Here is a 22,630-nt window from a genome sequence, read left to right on the forward strand (position 1 = left end):
AGCGGCCTGCTGTGTGCCCTCACGGCCACTGTAAACTGGACACGGCACTCGCCTGAAACCATGAGCCACGTAACGAGCCAAGCAGTCCCTCTCGAGTTCCGGAAGCACAGAAACCTACCGGCGCGGCCGGGACACGCCCCCCCTCCGAGCCCCCCTCCCGTTTCTAATTCCACAGAAGGCACCGGATCAGGAACGGGGCACAGCGTGTCACCCCACCGCTAATGCAGACACGAAATGCTTCCACCAGAGGGAACTTCTGAGAGCAGCAGGTCTGAGTTTCTGGTTAAAGGGATGGGTTGCTGACCTCATTCCTTTTCCAAGGGACTTAGATGGTGAAAATCTTGACTTCAAAATCATGTGAGGTATCCACACAGGCTACTGGGCATGTACATTTAGTAGTAAACCTGATAGCGTTATTTTAAAGTTTGTTTCACATTCACAAATTTAACTCTAACTTCATATCTGGTGAGTTAGAGACTATAGTGTTACTTGAGCTGATACTATATGTACTGGATTTCACTTCTCCCAGCTTTGCATTTACGCAAACCTGTTCTAGATTTACTTGAAGAGAAAGACAGAAGATCAGTGCTATTTAAGAAAAACATGGAAACAACTATTTAGAAAAGTGTTCACAAGGCTAGTGTTCTATTATAAATCAGTTCTCTATACCTTCGTGACACCTACCCTGGGCGGGAATTTGCCAGTGGTTCCTGCTTTACCACATGGCTTTTCTCTAGAGTGAGTGAACTAATCCTAGAGAAGTACCCTCGGCACGCTGAATCCTGTGTTAACTTAACAGAAAAAGCCGTCTGGCAGAATTCTGCTAGCCGTGACAAGAACCGTCCCCTGCTTACAGCTCCAGCCTCACAACTCATTTGTCAGAATCAGACCAGAATGTCCCCAAGGAGTCAGGAGTCAGGTGCTGGCTGATGACTGTGTCGCTTCGAGAAACCACACCAGTTTTCCAACACTCTCCATCTACCAGGGGGCTTGGTACTCGGGGTCAAGGGTACTGGTGCATTGTTAACTGAAAGCATGGGGTGCACGTGACTCTACAAGGCCAAACCAGAATCCTGCAGGCCCACAAGCACCTTCTTCTGACTTGATGGTAAGGGTTCCCATGTTAGCCTGAAGATGGGACAATGACAAATCTGTGATTTAATAACACACAGGTGGGAGACCGAGGGGCTTGATTACCAGCAAACCCAGCACCTCTGTGATTAAAGGCTAATAGCAGTTATCTAAGAGGTAGAGAATCTTTAATTCTTAGACTTGGAATTGTACCTTTTTTTTTTAAGATTCTATTTTTAAGTACTTTTTATATCCAACGTAGGGATTGAACTCACAACCCCAATACCAAAAGCTGCACACCCTACCGACTGAGCCAGCCAGGTGCCCCTGGAATCATACTTTTTGAGGGCATGTGTTCTGAAACTAACAAGCAAGCATCAAGTTTCGATGTATTTTTCCCTCAGAAATGATGGGAGTGCAAGTAAATGTGAAAGTACAGGGTAAGACATGTGCTTCTTTCCTGCTCAGGCATCTTGTTACACAAGGTCTTGTTAACCCCTTCTTACACAATATTTGTTTTCTTTTTTTTTTTAATTAAAATTTTTTTTAACGTTTATTTATCTTTGAGAGAGAGAATGAGCAAGTGAAAGTGTGAGCAAACAGCGGAGGAGCAGGGGGAGGAGACATAGAATCTGAGGCAGGCTCCAGGTTCCAAGCTGTCAGCCCAGATCCCAATGCGGGGCCCCAACCCATGCTCTGTGAGGTGGTGATCCAAGCCAAAGTCAGATGCTCAACTGACTGAGCCATCCAGGCACCTCAATAATTTGTATTTCAAACATTCCTTAAAAAGTGAATCAACACGGTGGGGGCGGGGAGGGGTCTGGGTGGCCCAGTTGGTTTAGCGTCCAACGTCCAACGTAGGCTCAGATTACAATCTCAGGGCTTGTGAGTTAGGATCCTACACTGGGCTCTGTGCTCACAACTTAGAGCCTGGAGCCTGCTTCAGGTTCTGTGTCTCCCTCTCTCCCATTCACACTCGCTCTCTCTCTCCTTCAAAAATAAACATTAAGAAAAAAGTGATTTGACGCAATTACTTTCGAAACTGTTTATCATTACTTTTCTATTACTTTCTAATTCCACTAGTGGTCTGTGGAATCATCAGTTACATTAGGCAAGACCGGCCTCGGCTTGAAGCAGAAAATGCTTTCCCCACTAGATGTCAAAAGTTCGCTTTTGTCGTTCAATTTCCCACCCATATATTTTTGTGTTTCCATGTCCTGATCTGTTAACTACATCTTGCTCAATGAAAGCGATCAATTTCTTCTGTAATAATTGTGTCAATCTTGTAAATTAATCATCTAATGTGCAGATTGAAGAAGTACTGAAAACATTTAATGAAAAACCGAGTTAACGGTTACATTCTTACCAGTTCAATGGACCTCGTGTTTAAGGACAACCTGAGTACTAATCATGCCCAATTTCCCACTGTTCACCCCCCTTAACTAGAAAGAGTGATAACTGATTGAAACAGTAACTATGTACAACTCTTTGTGACTGCTCCAAGCCCAGATACACACTCACAGTTTTATTAGCTTATTTATACTGCAGGCTCATGAGAGGGATCAAGAGTTTTACATTCATTCCACAGCGCTTTACGGAACATGCAGAGCGAGGCTCCATTACAGCTTGCAGGGGCAGGATATCAGAGGCAATGCCTCTTGGAACTGACAGACTACTTGAGGATGTTAGAGAAGGGCACAATTGTACTCCAGCACGGAGAGAGGACAACAGAGGACCTACCAAGCGCTTTCTTCTACAGAGCCCTGAAGAGGCAGGGATCCTGTCTGGGGAGCTGGGACAAGGTTACAGAAGAGGCTGAGCAGAGTCTTAAAATATGAGTAAGAGTTTGCTGGGCAGAAAAGGGCCAAGAAGCCATCATAACAGAGAGGCCAGCAGGCCCCAGGACTGGTAATTCCAGAGGCCTCCTTTCCAGGGACAAACCCAGTATGGCGCTGAACGCACCACCCGAGCCCCCTGACGGCGGCGGTCTGCGTGCAGGCTGGTCGAGCAGTGATGCTTACACTGCACACGGGTTTCTCTCAGCCCACAGAGAGCACTTCTGCTCCTGCAGGGCTGTCACCGCGGCAGCGACCCAGCTGCCTACTTCTTTAAAGTTTTTGTACTAAGATCCTAAGCCTGGAATTCATGAATATTTTATTTTTCTCATTGCGAACTAAAAAGGTCAGATCCCGTTTGCTTTGGAGAGGGGCTGGGGTCCATGACTGTCCGCTCTCAAAGCTGCTGTTAAATGGCCCCCATCTGGCCTGATGCCGCACTGCAGACCCCATCAGTAGAATCTTCGCATAACCCATCCATGTGGGCGCCGGCCAAGCTGAGTGTGCAGCGCTGGCTCCGTAGTCAACAGCATGTTTAAATGTCATGGAACGGAGAAGTAATTTACTACCACGATTCTTCTGGGCATTTCATTAGTGTTTACACTCTGCCTACTTCTAGCACCTGATTTTGTCTGTTTGAAAGGTAAGCTGATGGAATCTTCTGGAATTCACCCTTGGATGCATTCTATTCAAGATGTTTTAAAAAATCTGCATGTCGATCTTCTTTAATATATTCTTTTTTTAAGGGCAATGACCTCTGGATGAGGACTTTTTGCACACTGCTGGAGGAAGCCAATACTGAGGCTTTTGTACAAAATATGAATAGTTAGGAATACTCAGATATCTAACACAATCTTAGGACTAGCAAGATAGACGGAATGTAGATACCTAAGGCATGGATGACTGGTTTTCTGATTTTGAAAATTAAATTTATCCTCAAAAGACTAGATCTTACCTATTCTTCTGTGTTACGACCTTTACAATCTGTGAGTTTAATACTGTTACCCCCAGAGATATTTGGTCAACTGCGAGACCGGCCAGCAAGGGCATGGGGCATGTACCCAGTGTGCGGAGGGCTCTCCTGCTTTCACTGAGGGCAAATGAAAACTGTAAGATTCTCATTCCCCACCCACCAGGGTGTTCACATAACCGGTACAATTAATTACAACTGAGCTGACCATCATCAACACCAGTCTCCTAACTGACCAGATCAAATAAGATTACATAGCTGTGGTTTGATTCCCAGACCCTTCCTAACTCCTCTGAACCTCGATGGGGCCCGGCCCGCACTTCTGACGAAGGACTCTAAGTAACCTGCGCCCGGTCAGCACACACGGCCGGCAGGACGCCGAGGCTGCGCCGACACCTGCACCCGTGCCCACTCCCTCCCACTTCTCTTCCGGTGTAGGAGATCTTTCCTCTCCTCTCCTTTCCTTAAAGTGCATTTAACTGAGCTTGTTTCTTTAGGAAATTTCACTACATTTATTTTCCTATTACTCATTTTCCAACCTGTGCAGGGAATTCTAAAGGGATGTTAATGATTAATAAAAATGTGCTATCTTACTTTCTTCTTCACTGTTCATTTGCTAGATGAACCACATCTTTGGTGATAACATATTTTTGCAGACTCTCTCTGATCACAGGAAAGACTTGTAACAGGTTGTATAAGACTATTAAATGCAGGTATAAAATCGGACTACAAAACCAGTAAAAATAACCTTCTTTTTAAAGTATATGTATTTTTTTTGGTGACTGGGGATGGGCCTGTTAGTTTCAGGGAGTGCGGTGGTTGCAGGAACTAGCACTGTTCATTTTTTGTGTGCACCAGGGCTGTGGTGGGTGTTCTGTATACATCAGCTCACCGATTCTAACATCCACCCAAACATACACATACAATCACCCACCGTGTCAGATGAACGGACCTCATTCAGGCAGGCTGGGCTCGTCACCTGGTAAGGGACAGGCCCCCTGCTCCTCTCAGACCTTCCTCCTCCTCCCTTCTCCTAACCCCTGTTTGCGCAGCAGGCTTCCCCACACTCATGCTCTTCTCCCCATCTTCTGCTTTCAAACACTATTCTCCTTTCTCACCGCACCGCATCCTACCCGTCCACGTCCTGCTACCACCGTCTTCTCATCGTCCACGTCCTGCCATCCTCCGTGTCCTACTACCATCCACAACCTGCTATCATCCATGGTGTCCTCAGCAGACAGCGGACGCTGTTTTGGCGCCTGGATTCTGTGTCCTCCCAACACCTCCACAGTTCCAACAACGGTTTCCTCACCTTAACTCAACCAGTCTCCTCTGGTCCCTCATCACCAACAGACACCGCCCCACCCCTGAAATCTGCATTGTAACCCTCCACCCCTGATCGTTTTCTTCTCCTCCTAGTTCACTTGTTCTCAAGACCATCGCTTCTGCTGCCTTAACATCATGCATCTGCTCTGTCCTAGCTTTGGTTCTCTCCTTGCGCAACAAACCCACCCGTGTTCCATCACGGTCACCATTTTCTTGTGAGTGACACACTGTTCTTGCCCCTCTGCTCATTACCCCCGCAAAGGGACCCATGTCACACACACACCACCTCCTCCCCCATCTCGCCTTCTCACAGACGCCGTCCCCACTGGCCCTCTATCAGCGTCCGCCTCCTCTCTCTACGGGACCGCTGGAATCAGCAAACAGGGCTGTTTGGAAACATTCTCCCTGTGGCCTCACACGCCTTTCGAGCCACCTTGTTTCTCTGCAGTCATTCACAGCCAAACTTCTGAAAAGCAGCTGCCCACACACTAATTTGCTTTCCTGTCACCTCCCACTCTTTGTTCAACACCCCCCCAAATCTGCCATGCCTGCCACACCCTGCGGACTGCCTCGTTCGAGGTCACGGACCCCCCTCAAAGCTGATACACAAACAGCAAACGTATCTGCATGGCCCTCCTTGCTGAGGGCTTGTTTGCCGGGCTCCTTTGTTCTCCTGGCAGCATGAAGCCCGTTTCCCTGGCACCTGGCTGTTCCTTCTGAGTTTCCAACTCCCCCTCGTCTTCCTCTCCATGACCCTAACTGCTGGCATTTTTAGGGCCTGCCCCAAGGCAACTGGCTTTTTTCTAGGTATACTTTTCCCTCTGGTGACCTCACCATTTCTGGGACTTTAAATATTCTCTCTTTTCCGACAGCTCTTTAATTTATGCCCCACCTTAGACCTCTCTTCGGTGCCACAGGCTGGCATGTCCACACATCTCCGTTCCTAGGCCTCACACTTCACACTTCACATGTTCGCAGGGAGCGCTAGCCCTGTCCTCCACGCCCGCCTCTCCCGCCTCAGCAGAGGGCATCGCCACACACAGACCCTGTGGCTCCCACCTGAGGGCCAGCTCCTTTGTTCCCGGTCCGTCACCTACCGGCAGGCTGAGTCTGCCCGTGAGTGAGTCTCCGTGGTGAGAGAAGTGGCCCGCCTGTGCGCCTTGCTCACAGCACCAACCGCAGCTGGGCGTTGTGTGCTAACCCTTCGTTTCGCCGCGGAAGCAAGCGTCTCGGAGGGAGAGGCTGGATCCTGCCTGCTCACTGCTGTATGTGCCAGCACCTTAACGCATATTTACTGAATGAATGAAACTCTACGAGAAATGACAGACCCTAGACGTTTATCTTTATGGAGAACGTAGGCGTTTAAACCAAAAAAGGTGCCTTACCACACTGTGGGATCACCTCCACACGTGCTTCGACATTCCTAGCGTACTCCCTCTCCAGACTTTTTGCCTAGGAACGCACGGAGAAGAGCGACAAAGGCGGCCAGGCCTGCCCAGGGGCCGGTGCTCCCTCTCTCTCACGGGACAGACAGATCACACCTCTGAAGTCAGTCAGGCCTGCACCAGATCTCAGTTCTGGCAAAAGCGGTGTCTTCTGGCAAGTTATTTAAACGCTCTAAGCCTGTTTCCTCATCTGTTCTTAGAAAGAGGCCATGACTGAGATTCAAAGATGTCTTACTTGTTAAATGGTCTTCTGTGGTGCTTGCTACCTAACAGATACACACAAAAAGTGGCCATGAAACCCATCCCAACCTCTCCCATTCCAAAACACAGCACTACATTTGGTAAGAATAGAAACAAAATCTGATGTGGAGCAGACGGCTTCTTTATTTTTGGAGCTGCCATACTTCACGCCATTCTCTTTTAGCAGAGAAGAGCAGGGTTAGCTTGGTCTGACACAGTATTGGAGACGAGCAGAAAGAATACCGGACTTGCCAGCAGCTGGTCGGAGTTTGAATACTGACTTTGCCATTTGTACCTTATGTGAATTTAATCTCATTTGATCTTTTCAAGCTTCTTGCCCGGTGTAAAGCACAGTCATGGCCCTCCGGGACAATAGGGAGATATTCCATAAGTCTTAATCTTGGAGATGCAAAAGCTCAGGCAGGGTGATTAAGAAGTTTGGAGCTGAAGGTCATCAGACCACTAGAGACAGACAGAAACCCAAGGCTACAGCATGAAGTCTCTCAAGTGTGGAAACGATGAACAAAATGTTCCAAACCCCCAAATACCAGGCCTACCATTCTAAGATGCTGTTTATAAAGGCAAAATGCCTACTGGACTCTACCTTTCAGATTCATGCTGTGAAAGTGCTCAGATGTCTAAGGGGAAATAAAATGAGTTTCTTCAGAGCTGTTGAACAGTGTTTGTGACACTTCTCATTTCTGTTCTTTGGCTCTTTTTTTTTTTTTTTTTTTTTGGCCAAAGCTCCAAGAAAGTCAACGATGCTTCCAAACCTAATAGCAGAAGTGGCTGGGAGAGGAGGTTATATGCAACAGAGACCTGTATCAATCTTTTATCTGTTGCTCTAGTGTAAACCCCACAGGGCTGCTGGAATGGACTGTTCCAGAAAGCTCAGAGAAAGAAGCCCACTGGAAATGCAGGAGGCAGAGCCTGTTTACATCTGCCTGTTCAAGGCAACTGCTTTCTCTCAGAACAGAAAAGCAGGTTTCGCTCACTTTCTCCTCCAAAGGAAGTTTTGCTCCATTTCTTACATTTCAAAATTTAAATCCACGATAACTGAAGAATTCAAATACCCAATCTGCCTCTGATTTGATTGTTCAAGACCAGCTTCACTGTTGAGAGTACATAGTTCTCTTCTTGTAACAGAGTTTTATAGAGAAACTCATTAGCTTTAATGACCAAATCAGTTTAAACAGATAAACAAGGTGGGTTTGAGCCTATTTTTACTCTCCTCAGTTGTAAGACTTGAGGAAAATCTTATCTACTGGTAAGTGATTTTAAATATCAGATGGAGAGATTATCAGATTTATTCTTCTGAAAGTCTTTTTTTCCCCTTAAACCAAAAGGAGAAGGTGAAACTTCTGAAGAAAGACACTATGTTCAATAGTAAAATACAAATTTTTTTCTAGTAATTGACCCATAAAAGCTCACATAAGAATCCTACGAAATGTATCAAAATCCCTCAGCAGGCACAGACTCGGCATGTCTCCGTCCAGCTGCTTCAACTCAGCTCGGGCCTTTTTGCCCGGACACTGTGCCGTGAGGGACGGTGAGGGAGAAAGATGGAAACAGGGCTGCGTGGTTCGGACGGAAAAGAAACTCTTTAAAAACGTATCAACAATGAAATGACAGGTACTTGCAGGACGCCATCTGGGGCTGCCCTGGCAGGCCGTCTGAGACCAGTGCTGGGCTCACGTTTTCAGGTATTTTGTCCCAGGCTGTTTGCCTCCTCTGTCTCCCAAGCCTTTGATAGCACAGACACAAAAATCCTTAGTAATTAATAGGAATGTAGAATTTCTAAGGAGGATGTCAGAGACACGCTTCATAAAATGCAACTAGAGGGTAGAGAATGATATCAGATCGAGTTTCCGGAAGAGGATATGGCCAAAGATTATCATTACATACAGCACTAAAATTCAACACCACAGAAAAAAAAAGTTTCCAGTCTCCAGACGAAAGTCAGCCTCCCAAACCACCTGGTTCTCTCTCTCGCCCCATCTGTGAAGCAACCATCAGAGTAAATTAGTGGGTATCAACAAAGGAAATGAGAATGATCACCTCCATTTCATACATTGGGGGCCCAAGGATGTCTTTCAGAGCATGGAAATCGATCAAAATCGGCATTTCGGGTGGTAGGCCTAAGTCCGTAGTGTCACTGACAGATTCAGACTTTGCATCTTCTAAGATGTGTTCTTTGCAACCTAAGAGAGAAAAGGGTATTTAGAAATTCTCAGAGATTGGCAGCTTTGCAAATTCATTAGCAGTATGTATCAAACAGAAGCACAGCAGACTTTAACAGATCAGTCACCTTCCTGTATTTATTCAGGCACAAAAATTCACCTTCTGATCTGTAGAGCCCATGCAGAGAATCAGTTTTTCAAGAGCCCCCTGAAGGTGATATAATGCACTGTCTTGTTCATTTATTCAAACTTGTTTGTCCTCCACCCCTCCCACTCCACGTAAGCTCCACGAGGGCACAGCCTTGACTGTCTTTTTTTTAAACTATGATATTCTTAGGCCAGGAACAATGCCTGGCTCTGTTCAACTTCAGAGAACAGACCCTGAAGGGCCAAATGTGATAGATTACTTTGTATACTTTTGTTAGATCAATGGAACACAAAGTTTCAATTCCTTCTTCAGAGGAGTTCCATAAGTTCCATGCTTCCTGACAGGCAACATGAACTTGGAAATGACAGATCCCAGTATAAGCAATGCTTCTTTTGGTAAACAGATAGCTCAACTCCAAGATTATCACTTTCCAATAAAAACAAACATAATGGCAGTGACAGTGATAGAAAATACCTTCGTATTTGGTCTGAAATCCCTATAATGAAGGACTATTCTCTTTACCTAAGAGCCCTGGTTGCCAACAACTTGTCAGAGTACAGACTCATTTTGGTTTGACCTAGACATACAAGGAGCAAGAGCCAACTGACCTACCAGACCACCTTTCTACTGGTCTCTGTAATTCCAGTTTGAGGGAAGAAAAATGTTACTTAAGCCTGTTGCCAGAAACCTAAAATGAATAGATGTTTAAAAAATGTATGAGGGATGCCTGGGGGGCTCAGTCGGTTAAGTGTCCAACTTCAACTCAGGTCATGATGCCACAGCTCTGGAGTTTGAGCTCTGCACTGGGCTTGCTGCTGTCCGTGGGGCCGGCTCTGGATTCTCTGTACACCCCCCGCCGGCCCCGGGCCTCCTCTGCCCCTCCCGGCTGGCATGCACACACACTCTCTCTCTTGAAAACATTAACAAACTGTACATAATATTTGACTTTATTCATCCTAGTGTTGCTTTTCTTTTAGCTTTGCCATACATAACTCTTCCAGTTCTTGTACTATCTCATGAAATATTTTTTAATTTTTAAAGTTAAAAAAATTTTTAAATATAATTTGTCGAATTTGCTTACATACAACACCCAGTGTCTCATGAAATGTTTTAAAGGCATCTTTCTTTTATGACCTTTTTTACATACACCCTTCCTTCTGGAAGTGATTGCTGTACGTAGTAACACACAACATACAGTCATTATAAAGTCACCACTGTCCATTTTATTTTTGTTATGACTCTTCCATTCTGATATCTCATGAAGTTAAAAGAACTGTTTTTCACCAACTCCTTTCCTCCTAAAAGTGATTCCTCATTTTGGACTCCAGTGATAACGAGACATGCGGGGATGTTTCTAAATGAGCCCCACATAGAAGCACCTTGCTATGACCTTCACGGCGAATGGCTCCCTTCGTCTGCTCTCCTGCAGGGCCTTCCGGGAGCCTCTTCAAGACTGAATCACGAGAGATTCAGGACAGAAAATAGACAAGAGCTCAGCTTTTCTGCCACTTTCTGGCCGTCAGACCAGAGGCCCAGCATTAAACCTTCCACCATGTATCTCTATAGAATTCAGAAGTGCAGGGCACGTGTTCTACCTTAAATGTAAGTCTGGAGTTATTTCTACTCTTATAGTCATTTCTTCATAACGTCATTTCAGCTTTCAAAGTTTGGATTCTAGGAAGTCTCCCCTGATCCTTCTGACTTCTCGCAGCACTTTCCTGTCTAACGGCAGCGATCACTGGGTCACGGGGCAGCTTGTGGAAATGGGAGGTTTTCTGCTCGCTGCTCCGTCGCCGCCTGTCCGAGCAGTATCAGTAACGAGGGCAGAGAGGCACCCCAGTGGCCGATGAGCTTCATCAGATGGCAAAGCAGCACAGGAAGCAGGTGTCACTGCTTAATTAAAATTAACACACAGAAAGAAAAGCACCACCTGTGTAGTTACTGCTGTGCCCTAAAAATGAAGGGCTCTGAAACGTCAGCCCTTTCTCCTGGTGTGCCGCTGGATGGGCTTTCCTGAGATCTAATTACTGCTGCCAGCCTGGAGTTCACGATCACAGGAGGAAGTCATGCTGGGTGGGTGAAAGCCAATCCACGATTACGTAACCAATGCTTCAGGACATCCAATCCCTTTCCAAGTGGGGTAGTGAGCTCAGCGTGGAGCACAGAGGGAGTGGCGGTGGGGAGACATTTCTAACACAACTAGGCCTCACAGGATAAAAGGTGGCAATCTACTTTGGGCTTTAGGAGCAGCAACTGTGTTAGGAAACATTCAGTAAACTCAGAACTAATCTGTGCTTCAAGATGTTCCATCATTAGAATGCAAACCGAGAGAACTAAAGCTCAAACCAAAAAGACGGTGCTGGCTAATCAGGAATGACAGGCCAGCGCTCGATTTTAGGAACCATCCACTAGGATCTACATGTACTGCAAAGGGAGCGTCAGGAGCTCCTGAAAACTCAGAGAATTCACACTTCAATTCCTCATTAAAACAAGCAGGTCTTACTCTCGTCACTTTTGTTAGCAGAAGACAAAATGCAACCTAATTCCACCCAAGGCCCCAGAGATAGGACTTTGACACAGTCACAGAATGGCTGAGAATCACATAAATTTAACATGTGCAAGAAAAAAAGAAAAAGATATCAAAACTCAAGATTCTTCTCTATGCTATAATATATATGACTATTACATTACCAAAATTTTGTTTAGAAATAATTTTTAGGCATATTCTTAAAAGTAATAAAGTGCTATAAAATAGAGGTTGAAGGAAAGGGCGTGGAAAAATAAAAGGAGTAAATAGGCTAGTTCAACCTCACTCTACTTCAATTATCTCTTCACTTAAACAAAACTGTTCTAAAAGTGGGAGGAACTGAAGTTCTTCTTGTTGATGAACTCTGCTCAGAGATGTCGCCACGCTCTTCTTTCATCCGTGGTATCAGCCTGTTTTAACCGTCTCATTCGGGACGCAGCCTGAAGGTCAGGGAATAACCAAGGAGTTTCACAGCAGGAAGGGCACAGACGAGGGGCCGCACTCTGGGGCAGGACCGGCAGGGCACTCTCGCTGCTCAGCAGCGCCCCCCGCAGCACAACAAACAGACGTGTGCTGTGGTGATGGCTGCTGGCAGGGCAGGAGCGTGGTGGGGGCTGAGCCAGCCTCTGGGGTTGATGTCACTTGGCTGTTAGGAAAGGATCCTCTATAGCGACAAATGCCTCATGAGAAAGGATTAGGCTTTCCTGAGCAGCTGTCCCTGGGACACGATCAAGTGTTCCTTCCCACCCACTTTTCCCCCTCTCAGAGGAGCATGACTTAAATGAGAGGAGGCCCCAAAGCCCAAGAATCACTGTGGGAAGGAAGGAGAGACGAAGACAGTAAGAGGGGAGGTCAGGAGGAAGAAGAAAGGGCTATACCACCTCTGGAAATGCCAGTAGCTTTGTGTTTAAAAATAAAAAAAGCTTGTTTTCTGAATAAATCTTGTGGCAAATAGTGTGTCTTGACAGGTGAGCTAACCAGCGGAAAGTAGCAGAGGCCAGGAACACAACAATTCCCTGGAATGTGGGGGAAACGAAAATTGAGCAAATTACAGACAGCCCTAGGTTTTTTAGAATCATCTTTATTGCAGACAGAACATTTTAGTTATCACTTATTCTCTGTATTCTGCTTCATGTCAAGCATGCACTACAATCTCAAGTGCCAGCTCATGAGTTCAAAAGCTACATTTTCTGGCACAGTGATATTAGGAACCTTTTCATCTTGATTATGGAAGAAGTGTTCATTTTCACAAAGAGTGGGTTTTTAATGCTGGGGGGTAGGGCTGGAGAAAGGAAAAATGGAGTACACCATAATACTCTTGACTGCAGCCGGCAATCGTCAGGACCCAAAACACAGGGTTAATTCTTCAAAGAAATGAATACTACCTGTTTCTGTCATATTAATACAAGGTCTATGGGAAATAGTTTCCTGAGAATGTTTGGGTCCCACTCCGAGGATTAGCAGAATTCAGGAAGAATCAGGAATTCAAGAAGCATAGGATAAAACCATGATATATAAAATTTCAAAGTCCAGGCAGAAAGTCAGAGATCTGGCCCCGCTCCCATTTTATACTCAAGAAAACTGAGACCCAGGGAAGTTAAACCAATTGCCTTAAGTGCACAGCAAATCACAGACAGTACCAGGATTCCTGGCTCCCGGCCAAGGTCACCTTTCTTGTTCCAACCCTGATGTCCAGGCTAGAAAAACTGCCTGTAGTTCAAGAGCTCCTTAACAAAACAAGACAGCGGGGTGGGGAGATCTAGGGATTAGGCTGGTTTTTATCTAACTGGAAATAATCAACCTAAGTGGTGTTAAAGACAAGGATTCTCTTTTATGAGTTTTGTAAAAACAAAACAAAACAAAAACAAAAACAAAAAAACCTATGAAAGACGTGGAAATGGGTGGAAAGAGACTGCTGTGTATCCTGTTCAGTGTATTCTTCCAACTGGGCTGTGTCTTACTGCTTTTAAGCTATTTTTCAATTCTGATTGCTACAGTAACTGGAGAGTAATGCAAATGATGCTCGTCCATGGAAATGAAAGTGAACTTTGTCCAGGACAGGTACAGCGGATCCTCTCCCTTTTCCAAGACGCTAGTTTTGCACATTTCATCATTCCTGGCTGCCTACATATGTATGTGTGCACTTTCTGGATCTCCACGAAACCAACTGTTACTAGGCTAATAAAAATCTTTTGAGGCATGGTCATTTTATATTTGTATGATAGTGACAATTTTGCTATTAAGAGTGAGAGATCTTCCCAGCAGACAACTCTTAACCATTTTGAGTAGCTAATATATTTCGATTAAAAAGATCTTAGGGTCTCAGACAGATATGCAGATACACCAAACTGCTTTAGGTACAAAATCATGAGACTTCCCATATTCAGTACTCTTGTCTTTGCGTAGATCCTCAGAAATATACAGTAGATGTACAACTCACCTTCCTTCCCTCCAAGATGTTTTGGAGTCAAGAGAGCCTGGGTTTGTGGTCCAGCTCTTTCCACCTGTAAGCTCTATGACTTTGGGAAATTTCCTTAATGTTTTAAAAATGTTTTATTATGGTAAACCATGTAGCACATAATCTGGATTTTAACCATCTGCAAGTATACAACTCAGTGGAACTAAATACGCTGGCAACGCAGATACAAGCGTCATCACCATGCATACCCGAAACCGCTTCATCACCCCCATATAAACTCTGGAGCCACTACACAGCATCTCCCTACTCTCCCTCCCTTCTACTCTACTTTTCTGTCTCTATGAATGTGCCTATCCTAGGTAGCTCAATACATGGAATCAAAGAATATTTGCCTTTCTCTGTCTGGCTTATTTCACTTAGCACAAGGATTTACAGGCCTACTCGTGTTGCAGCATCAAATTTTCATCCCTTTTCCCCCACAGTATGTATCTACCACATTTTGCTTACCCAGTCATCTGCTGATGGACAACTGAGTTGTTTGCATCTTTTGGCTATTGTGAATAATGCTGCTGTGAACGCTGCTATCTGAGTCCCTGTGTTCCACACCCTTTCGGGTGTACACCTACAAGTGGAATTTCTGGGCTATATGGTGATTCCATGTTTAACGCTGTGAGGGACTGATGAACGGTTTTCCACAGCAGCTACATCATTTTATGTTCCCTCCAACAATGCATGAGGGTTCTAATTTCTCCACAGCTTTACCAACGCTTTTGATTTTCCATTTTCTTCTTATGGGCATGAAGTAGTATCTCACTGTGGTTTTCATTTGATCTACTGACTAGTGATGTTGAGCATCTTTCCATGGGCTTATTGGCCATCTGCCTATCTTCTTTGAACTGTCTATTCAAGTCCTTTGTTCATTTTTGAATTGGGTTGCTTTTGTTGGTTAAAGTTGTATATTCTTTATATATTTCTGGATAGCAATCCCTCATCAGATACATGATTTGCAAATATTTTCTTCCATTCTGTGGGTTGTTTTTTTACTTTCTTGATAGTGTCTTTTAGTGTTCTATCCATAATATCATTGTAAAATCTAATGTCATGAAGATTTCACCCAATGTTTTATCTAAGAGTTTTATAACTTAAGCTCTTAAATTTAGGACATTGATCAAATTTTAGTTAATTTCTGTATTTATTTTAATTTTATATTAATTTTGTATTTATGTACTTGTTTTGTAAGGGCCCAACTGTTTTTCCAGCACTATTTGTTAAAAAGACTTCCCTTTCCTTATTGAATGGTCTTGGCATCCCTGATAAAAATCAACTGACCATATATGTGAGCCTTTATTTCTGTGCTCTCTATTCTATTCTGTCTGTCCTTATGCCAGTACCATACCATCTTAATTAATATAGCTAATAGAAGAATCAAAGTCAGGAGTGAGAGTCCTCCATTTTGATCTTTTCCAAGATTGCTTTGGGTAGCTGGGGCCCGCTGCAATTCCTAATGAATTTGAAGATCGATTTTTCCATTTCTCTGAAAATGATTTTAAGTTCCAAAAGAGACTGTACTGAATCTGTAAACTGCATTGTAACTGTAGGTCTTAACGATGGTAAGTCTTTCTATCTATACTTTCATTTACTTAGGCCTTTTAAAATTTCTTTCTAGCAATGTTTGATATCTTTCACCTCCTTGATGAGATTTGTTCTTAAGTATTCAATTCTAGTAGATGCTATTGTAAATGGAATTTGTTTTTTCATTTTGTTTTTTCTCACTATGATAAGTGTAATCTTTAATACCAATCCCCTATTTCTCCCACCCCTGTCCACACCTCCCCTCTGGTACAACCAACAGTTTGTTCTCTATAGTTAAAAGTCTGTTTCTTAGTTTGCCTTTTTTTCCTTTGCTTGTTTTATTTCTTAAATTCCGCATATGAGTGAAATCATATGGTATTTATCTCTGGCTGACTTTTTCATCTAGCACTATACTCACTAGCTCTACCCACATTTTTGTAAATCACAAGACCTCATTCTTCCTTTGGCTGAAAAATATTCCATTGTATGTACCTACTGTTTGTATATGCCGTACCTTCTTTATCCAATCTTCAGTCATGGGCACCTGGGCCGCTTCTATAGTTTGGCTATTGTAAATAATGATGCAATAAACACAGAGGTGCATGAATTACTGTTCTTGTATTTTCTGGGTAAATACTCAGTGCAATTACTAGATGGTAGGGCAGTTCTGTTTTTAATTTTTTGAGGAATCTTCATACTATTTTCCGCTGTGCCAGCTTGCACTCCCACCAACAGTGCAAGAGGGTTCCTTTTTCTGCATCCACATCCCCGCCAACACCTGTTGTTTCTGATTTCAGTCATTCTGACAAGTGTGAGGTGATTTCTCATTGTAGTTTTGATTTCCATTTGCTATTATCAACAGAATTGCTTTCTTTTTTCCTCTTCGGATTACTCATTTCCCTTATCATCTTAAGCTTCCATTTCCTCATCTGAGATGAGAGAACTAGTACCTACACTCCGAACAGTTGTTATAGGGACAAGGGACACAGGACATATAGGAATAATGGAAGAACAGTATAGCCACTAAGTTTAGCCTTCAAGCCAGTCTGCCTAGGACAGAATCTTGACTCTGACATTTACTAGCCTGTAAACCCTACCTAGAGCAAGTCTGTTAGCACCATTTTTCCCAAAGCATTTGCTCACTTTGTCTCTGTGCCACATTTCAGCAATTCTCACAGCATTTCAAACTTTTTCATCATTACTATACAGTGTGGCCTCTTGGCCAAACAGCCAAGTTGTAAATGCTAAGGAACAGTTCCTGAAGGAAGTTTAAAGTGTTACTCCAGTGAACACATGAACGATAAAGTTAAATAGCCTTATTGCTGATATGGACAAAGTTTGAGTGGTCTGGAGAGAAGATCAAACCAGGTACACATTCTCTTACGCCAAAGCCCAATCCAGAGCCAAGGCTCTAAGTCTTTTTAATTCTGTGCAGGCTGAGAGGGGTGAGGAAGCTTCAGAAGAAAAGTCTGAAGCTAGGAGTAGTTGGTTCATGAAGTTTACGGAAAAAAGCCATCCCTGTAACATAACAGTACAAGGAGAAGCAGCAAGTGCTGATGGAAAAGCTGTACCAGGTTATCCAGAAGATCTAGCTGAGATAATTAATGAAGGTGGCTACAGGAAAAATAGATTTTCAACATAGATGAAACAGCTTTCTATTGGAAGATGCCATCAAGGACTTCCACTGCTAGAGAGGAAAGTTCATGCCTTTAGAGCTTCAAAGGACAGATGACTCTCTTGTTAGGGGTTAATGCAGTGGTAACTTTAAGCTGAAGTCAATGCTCAGTTACCATTCAAAAAATCCTAGGGCCCTTAAGAATTGGGCTAAATCTACTCTGCCGGTGTTCTACAAATAGAACCACAAAGCCTGGATGATAGCACATCTATTTACAACATGATTTACCGAACATTTTAAGGCCCCTGTTAAGATTCACTCCTCAGGCGGCGCCTGGGTGGCTCAGTCAGTTAAGCCTCCGACTTCGGCTCAGGTCAGATCTCACGTTTGTGGGTTTGAGCCCCACGTCAGGCTCTGTGTGACAGCTAGCTCAGAGCCTGGAGCCTGCTTCTGGTTCTGGGTCTCCTTCTCTCTCTGCCCTCCCCCTCTCATGCTCTGTCTCTGTATCAAAAATAAAATAAACCTTAAAAAAAAGATTCACTCCTCAGAAAAAAAAGATTCCTCTCCAAATACTGCTGCTCACTGACAACGCACCCGGTCACACAAGACCTCTGAGGAAGACGCAGGAGATTAATGTTGTTCTCATGTATGCTAAAACAATATCCATTCTGCAGCTCATGGATCAAGGAGTAATTTTGACTTTAAGTCTTATTTAAGAAATACATTTTTGAGAGATTATAGCTGCCATAGATAGTGATTCCTCTTATGTAAGAAATACATTTTTGTGAGATTATAGCTGTCATATATAGTGATTCCTCTGATGGATCTGAGCAAAGTAAACTGAAAATCTGGAAAGGACTCACCATCCATTATGGATGGCATTAAGAACATTTGTGATTCATGGGCAGAGGTCAACACATCAACATGCACAGGAGGTTGGAAGAGGTTGATTCCAATCCTCACAGGTGACTTTGAGGGGTTCAAGATTTCACTGAAGGAAGTATCTGCAGATGTGGGAAGGGTCAGAGAATTAGAATTAGAAGTGAAGCCTGGAAATGGACCTGAACTGCTGCAATCTCAGGACAAAACTTGAATGGATGAGAAGTTGCTTCTTATGATGAGCAAAGAAAGTGGTTTCTTTGGAATGGAATCTGCTCCTGGTGAAGATACAGTGAAAATTCTTGCAATGAGAACAGAGGATTCAGAATATTACATGAAGTAAAGCAGTGGCAGGGTTTGAGAGGACGGACTCCCAACTTGGAAAGAAGTTCTACCATGGGGAAATGCTACCAAACAGCACTGCATGCTACAGAGCAATCATTTGTGACAGGAACAGTCGATGTGGCAAACCTCGTTGCCGTCTTACTTTAAGAAATTGCCACAGCTCCTCTAAACCTTCACCAGCCACCACCCTGAACAGCAGCCATCATCACTGAGGCAAGATCTTCCACCAGCAAAAATTATGATTATGATTCACTGAAAGCTCAGATGATGGGTAGCATTTTTAGCAAGGAAATATTTTTAAATTAAGGTATATATATTATTTTTTTAGACAATTCACACTTAACAGACTACAGGATAGCATAAATATATAACTTTTATAGGTCCTGGGAAACCAAAAAATTCATCTTATTCACTTTTATGGTGGTGGTCTGGACCCAAGCCCTCAGTATCTCCAAGGTATGCCTGTCTCTGTCTTCTTCACTACCAGCAAATGAACCTTTCTAAATCATTGCTCTGATTACATCACTTCCACACTTCCACATCTTTACTGGCCTGCATCACAAATTAAGCAAATTCCGAACTCCTAAGAGTTGTGTTCAAGACCACCACAATAGATGCCGTATCACATTTCTCATCGTAGTTCCCACTATTCTGGAACACCCTTTAGGCTGAAGGAGTGAACAGCACCCAGACCATAACTCAACAGTTACGGAGCAAAACCTTGTGTAAGAAACTGAGCCCTAGGTTCCTTATCTGCAGAAGGAGATGAGCTAGATGAGCTCTGATCTTGCCACACCAACGCGTCACAGAGCCTTACACAATATGGCTGTTCAGTTATGCCTGTTGAAATAAATCTTTGTAAAATCTCTGGACAAATGACAAATCACCAAAACAATGAGTACTTTGATTTGCCAAAAGATTATTTTTCTTAATGCTGACTGTGTGAAGTAAACATAAACATGCTTAATTAGTGAAGAGTAATTACATAATAATATTATTACTGAATGATTAAACCGTTTTCTTGAAAGCTGAATCAAATCATGCTGGGGTCCTGAATTCTGAAGCAGGAGCACAATGAAATTCACTTGAACTGTTATCCGTGTGATGGGTGCGGGCGGGGTGCTGCTGCGTGTGTGAGCAGCTGGCTGGCAGGCAGGTCGTCCATGGACCAATGAAGGGGAGTACTGTCTGCATGCCAACCCCTTAGTGAGGGTGTATAGACATGGATCCAACTGCATTTAGGCATGAGGAGACAGCCATGTGTGGTTGCAGTTATAAAAACTACTTTTTTTTTTTTTTAACTGAGTCTGCTTTAAAAGGTGAGATGAGATGCTGAGATTATGACTGGCTTTGTCATTTCTTACAAGACAGTACAAGCATGTGCCTTATAGCTAACCTGACCGTGGGTACAATGCTTCTGAGAGCTTTCTCTTGGGAAGGCAGAAAGGGGAAAACAAAATCTCTTAAAAACAAATCAGAAAAACCTGAATATTTCCAACTGTATAATTTGTGCTGTCAGTTTCAGGTTAATCTTTTCCAGAAAACCATGCTCCCAGCCAGAGGAAGTGTGCTAAATGCAACTGAGAGTCAAGTTACTGACCCGGGCTGCCAAGGCATTTATGCCTGCATATTTCCAGTCTGTTGTTGTTTTTACTTTTAAAGGAACTAGCTCTAATGGAGAAACCCACAGTTCGAATGCCCAGAAAAACCCTTATGCTAGCAACATAATCTTTTACATCCTTCTGCCAGTATTTAATTCATTATTTTGGGGATGATGATACACGCTTAACATTATCAAACTATCAAATTCACCTACTTACATTTCTACATAGTAAGTATTAAGATATATATGGAAATCATGATTGTGAACCATTTCACAATTTTAGAAGTAGTTATCTGTTCATGAAAACAAAGAATATTAAAATAGAATATCTGGAAAATATATTTTCCCATCTAATTATCCATTCCAATTAATTCTGAGATGTAAGCAAATGACCATTTTATCACAATTTACTAAAAGCAATTTCAAAAAGCTACAGTATCTATAACAAAGCATTCAATGATCAATTCAGTGCCCCACAGCACTGTTTTTAAACTTTTTAAAAAACATTTATTTATTTTTGAGAGACAGAGACATGGCGTGAGTGGGAGAGGGAAAGAGAGAGAGAGAGTCACAGATTCTGAAACAGGCTCTAGGCTCTGAGCTGTCAGCACAGAGCCCAACATGGGGCTCAAACTCACAAATCACGAGATCATGACCTGAGCTGAAGTCAGACGTTTAACCGACTGAGCCACCCAGGCGCCCCCCTAGTAGCACTTTAAACGCTGGCATAATGCTTGAAACATCTCACATCTAAAAATTATTTTTTATATATCTATTTCCTCCATGGACTAAATATATTTGTTAGAGGAGTTTCCTTCATCTGCTTCCCAGGAACCAATCTAGAACCTGGCATACAGTAAATGCTAGCTGACTCACTGACTGAATGAGTTAATACTATATAAGGGTCCAAAACATAGGATCTTAACTTTGTACCGGACAAAGGAACACGGACCATTGTCTCCATAGCAGGTTTTGTGCCTGAATAAATCTCATTTTCTGTATTAGAGATTAAAAAAATAGTCTTGGGAGATTTTTTTGGATTATCAGTTAAAATGAAGAGATCATTTGCAATATTAAAAAAATACTATTGTTTTAATATCTTGTAACTTAAAAGGCTGGTTTTGATTACATGTGACAATGACAAAAGGCCATGACATCTTCCTATATGATTCATTAAGTGAAACAATGGCTTAATTCTTTAACAATATTTGATTTTCCTGTCCCAAAATAGAGTTTAAATAACAAATATTTTGTCTCCTATCATACGTAAGTAGGGTTTTTCCTTCATTGTCACTTCCTTCCAGTCTACAAAGGCAGACAAATCTTTCTTAAACCAGGCCCATATTGATGAGGGAACAATGAATAAATTAGTGTGAATGTCACAAAAGAATATTTAGTATATCTTCATGACACTGGCACTACATGCCAGCATGGTATTTTCATTATAGCATTAAAACACCACTTGATTTTAGAAGTTTAGACACAGCATGCTGCCTAATACCCCTACAAATGCAAAGTATTTAGCATAGAAACACGTATTCTCTAGATTTCTTTTTTTTTTTTTCTTTTTTTGGTAATCTTGGTTTGTAAAATCCAGTTAGCTGTAATAGAACCCTACAAACCTCCAAAGCTTTAGAACCAACAAGCCAGGTGCCTTGGGACTAAAACTCTCTCTTTAGTCTATCTTCCTCCACAGTTAACCTTAGTTCCTTTGACTATTAGAAAGTTTTATTTGTTCTGAGCCACTAATACAATCAAAGGAAAGATAAGCAAGAAAAGGTGAAGAAACACTTTACATACTGAAACTGCAAAACTGAATTAAAACTTCTAAGCCCTGTCTATGTGACCTGGATGTTAGATAAGAAATCAGCTCAAGTATGATGCATGGGTCTTGATCAACCGCATGGCATGTGCCATGATTCAATGACACAGACACTTCGGTGCTGGCTTAGAAAAATTCTCTGACAAAAAAGTTTCTTAGATTTTGATGGCTGCTAAATTGCTATAGCTGTTTAAATTGGTAAATTCTGTTAAGAATAAGCAGAAATATTCAAAGTTGTGTAGCTTAAATATTAGAAAAACGTAGGCCAATTTAAATCCAGTGTCCATAAATACTAAAGCCGCGACTTGTTACAAGGTGCTCAAAGACCTCTTAAGCATCAGACACAGAAATGAATTTCAGAAATGAAAAATCCACCTTCTCAGTGTTATAACAACCTAAGATAAACAATCAAAGCATCTGGTGTGTGGTTGTCAGGTTTAGAGGCACACACCCAAACTACTCTCTCTAAAACTAGCCAGGAAGGAAGATATGGGATTCGGGTTCAGACGTTTGAGGACGTTTACCTGTAACTGGAACCAAGTAATTCCAAACTACTCAAGTATCCTTGCGTCACTAAAAACAGCTAATAAAGCTTTCATGTCCTCAGAGAAAACAAACAAGAACATCAACAAC

The 22,630-nt window shown here is 42.9% G+C and overlaps 1 protein-coding gene across 3 annotated transcripts in view; it reads right to left on the minus strand.

Moving 5' to 3' along the window:
• LONP2 (lon peptidase 2, peroxisomal) overlaps window positions 1–22,630 on the minus strand; it is a 102,243-nt gene that overhangs the window by 11,785 nt on the left and 67,828 nt on the right. For all 3 annotated transcript variants that reach the window (XM_029924809.1, XM_029924808.1, XM_029924807.1), the window contains one exon: window positions 8,946–9,088. In XM_029924809.1, coding sequence (XP_029780669.1) covers window positions 8,946–9,088 — 143 coding nt within the window. The remainder of the gene's footprint in view (window positions 1–8,945; window positions 9,089–22,630) is intronic.

The sequence above is a fragment of the Suricata suricatta genome, chromosome 16 (genome assembly GCF_006229205.1).
Source record: "Suricata suricatta isolate VVHF042 chromosome 16, meerkat_22Aug2017_6uvM2_HiC, whole genome shotgun sequence".
Lineage (NCBI taxonomy): Eukaryota > Metazoa > Chordata > Mammalia > Carnivora > Herpestidae > Suricata > Suricata suricatta.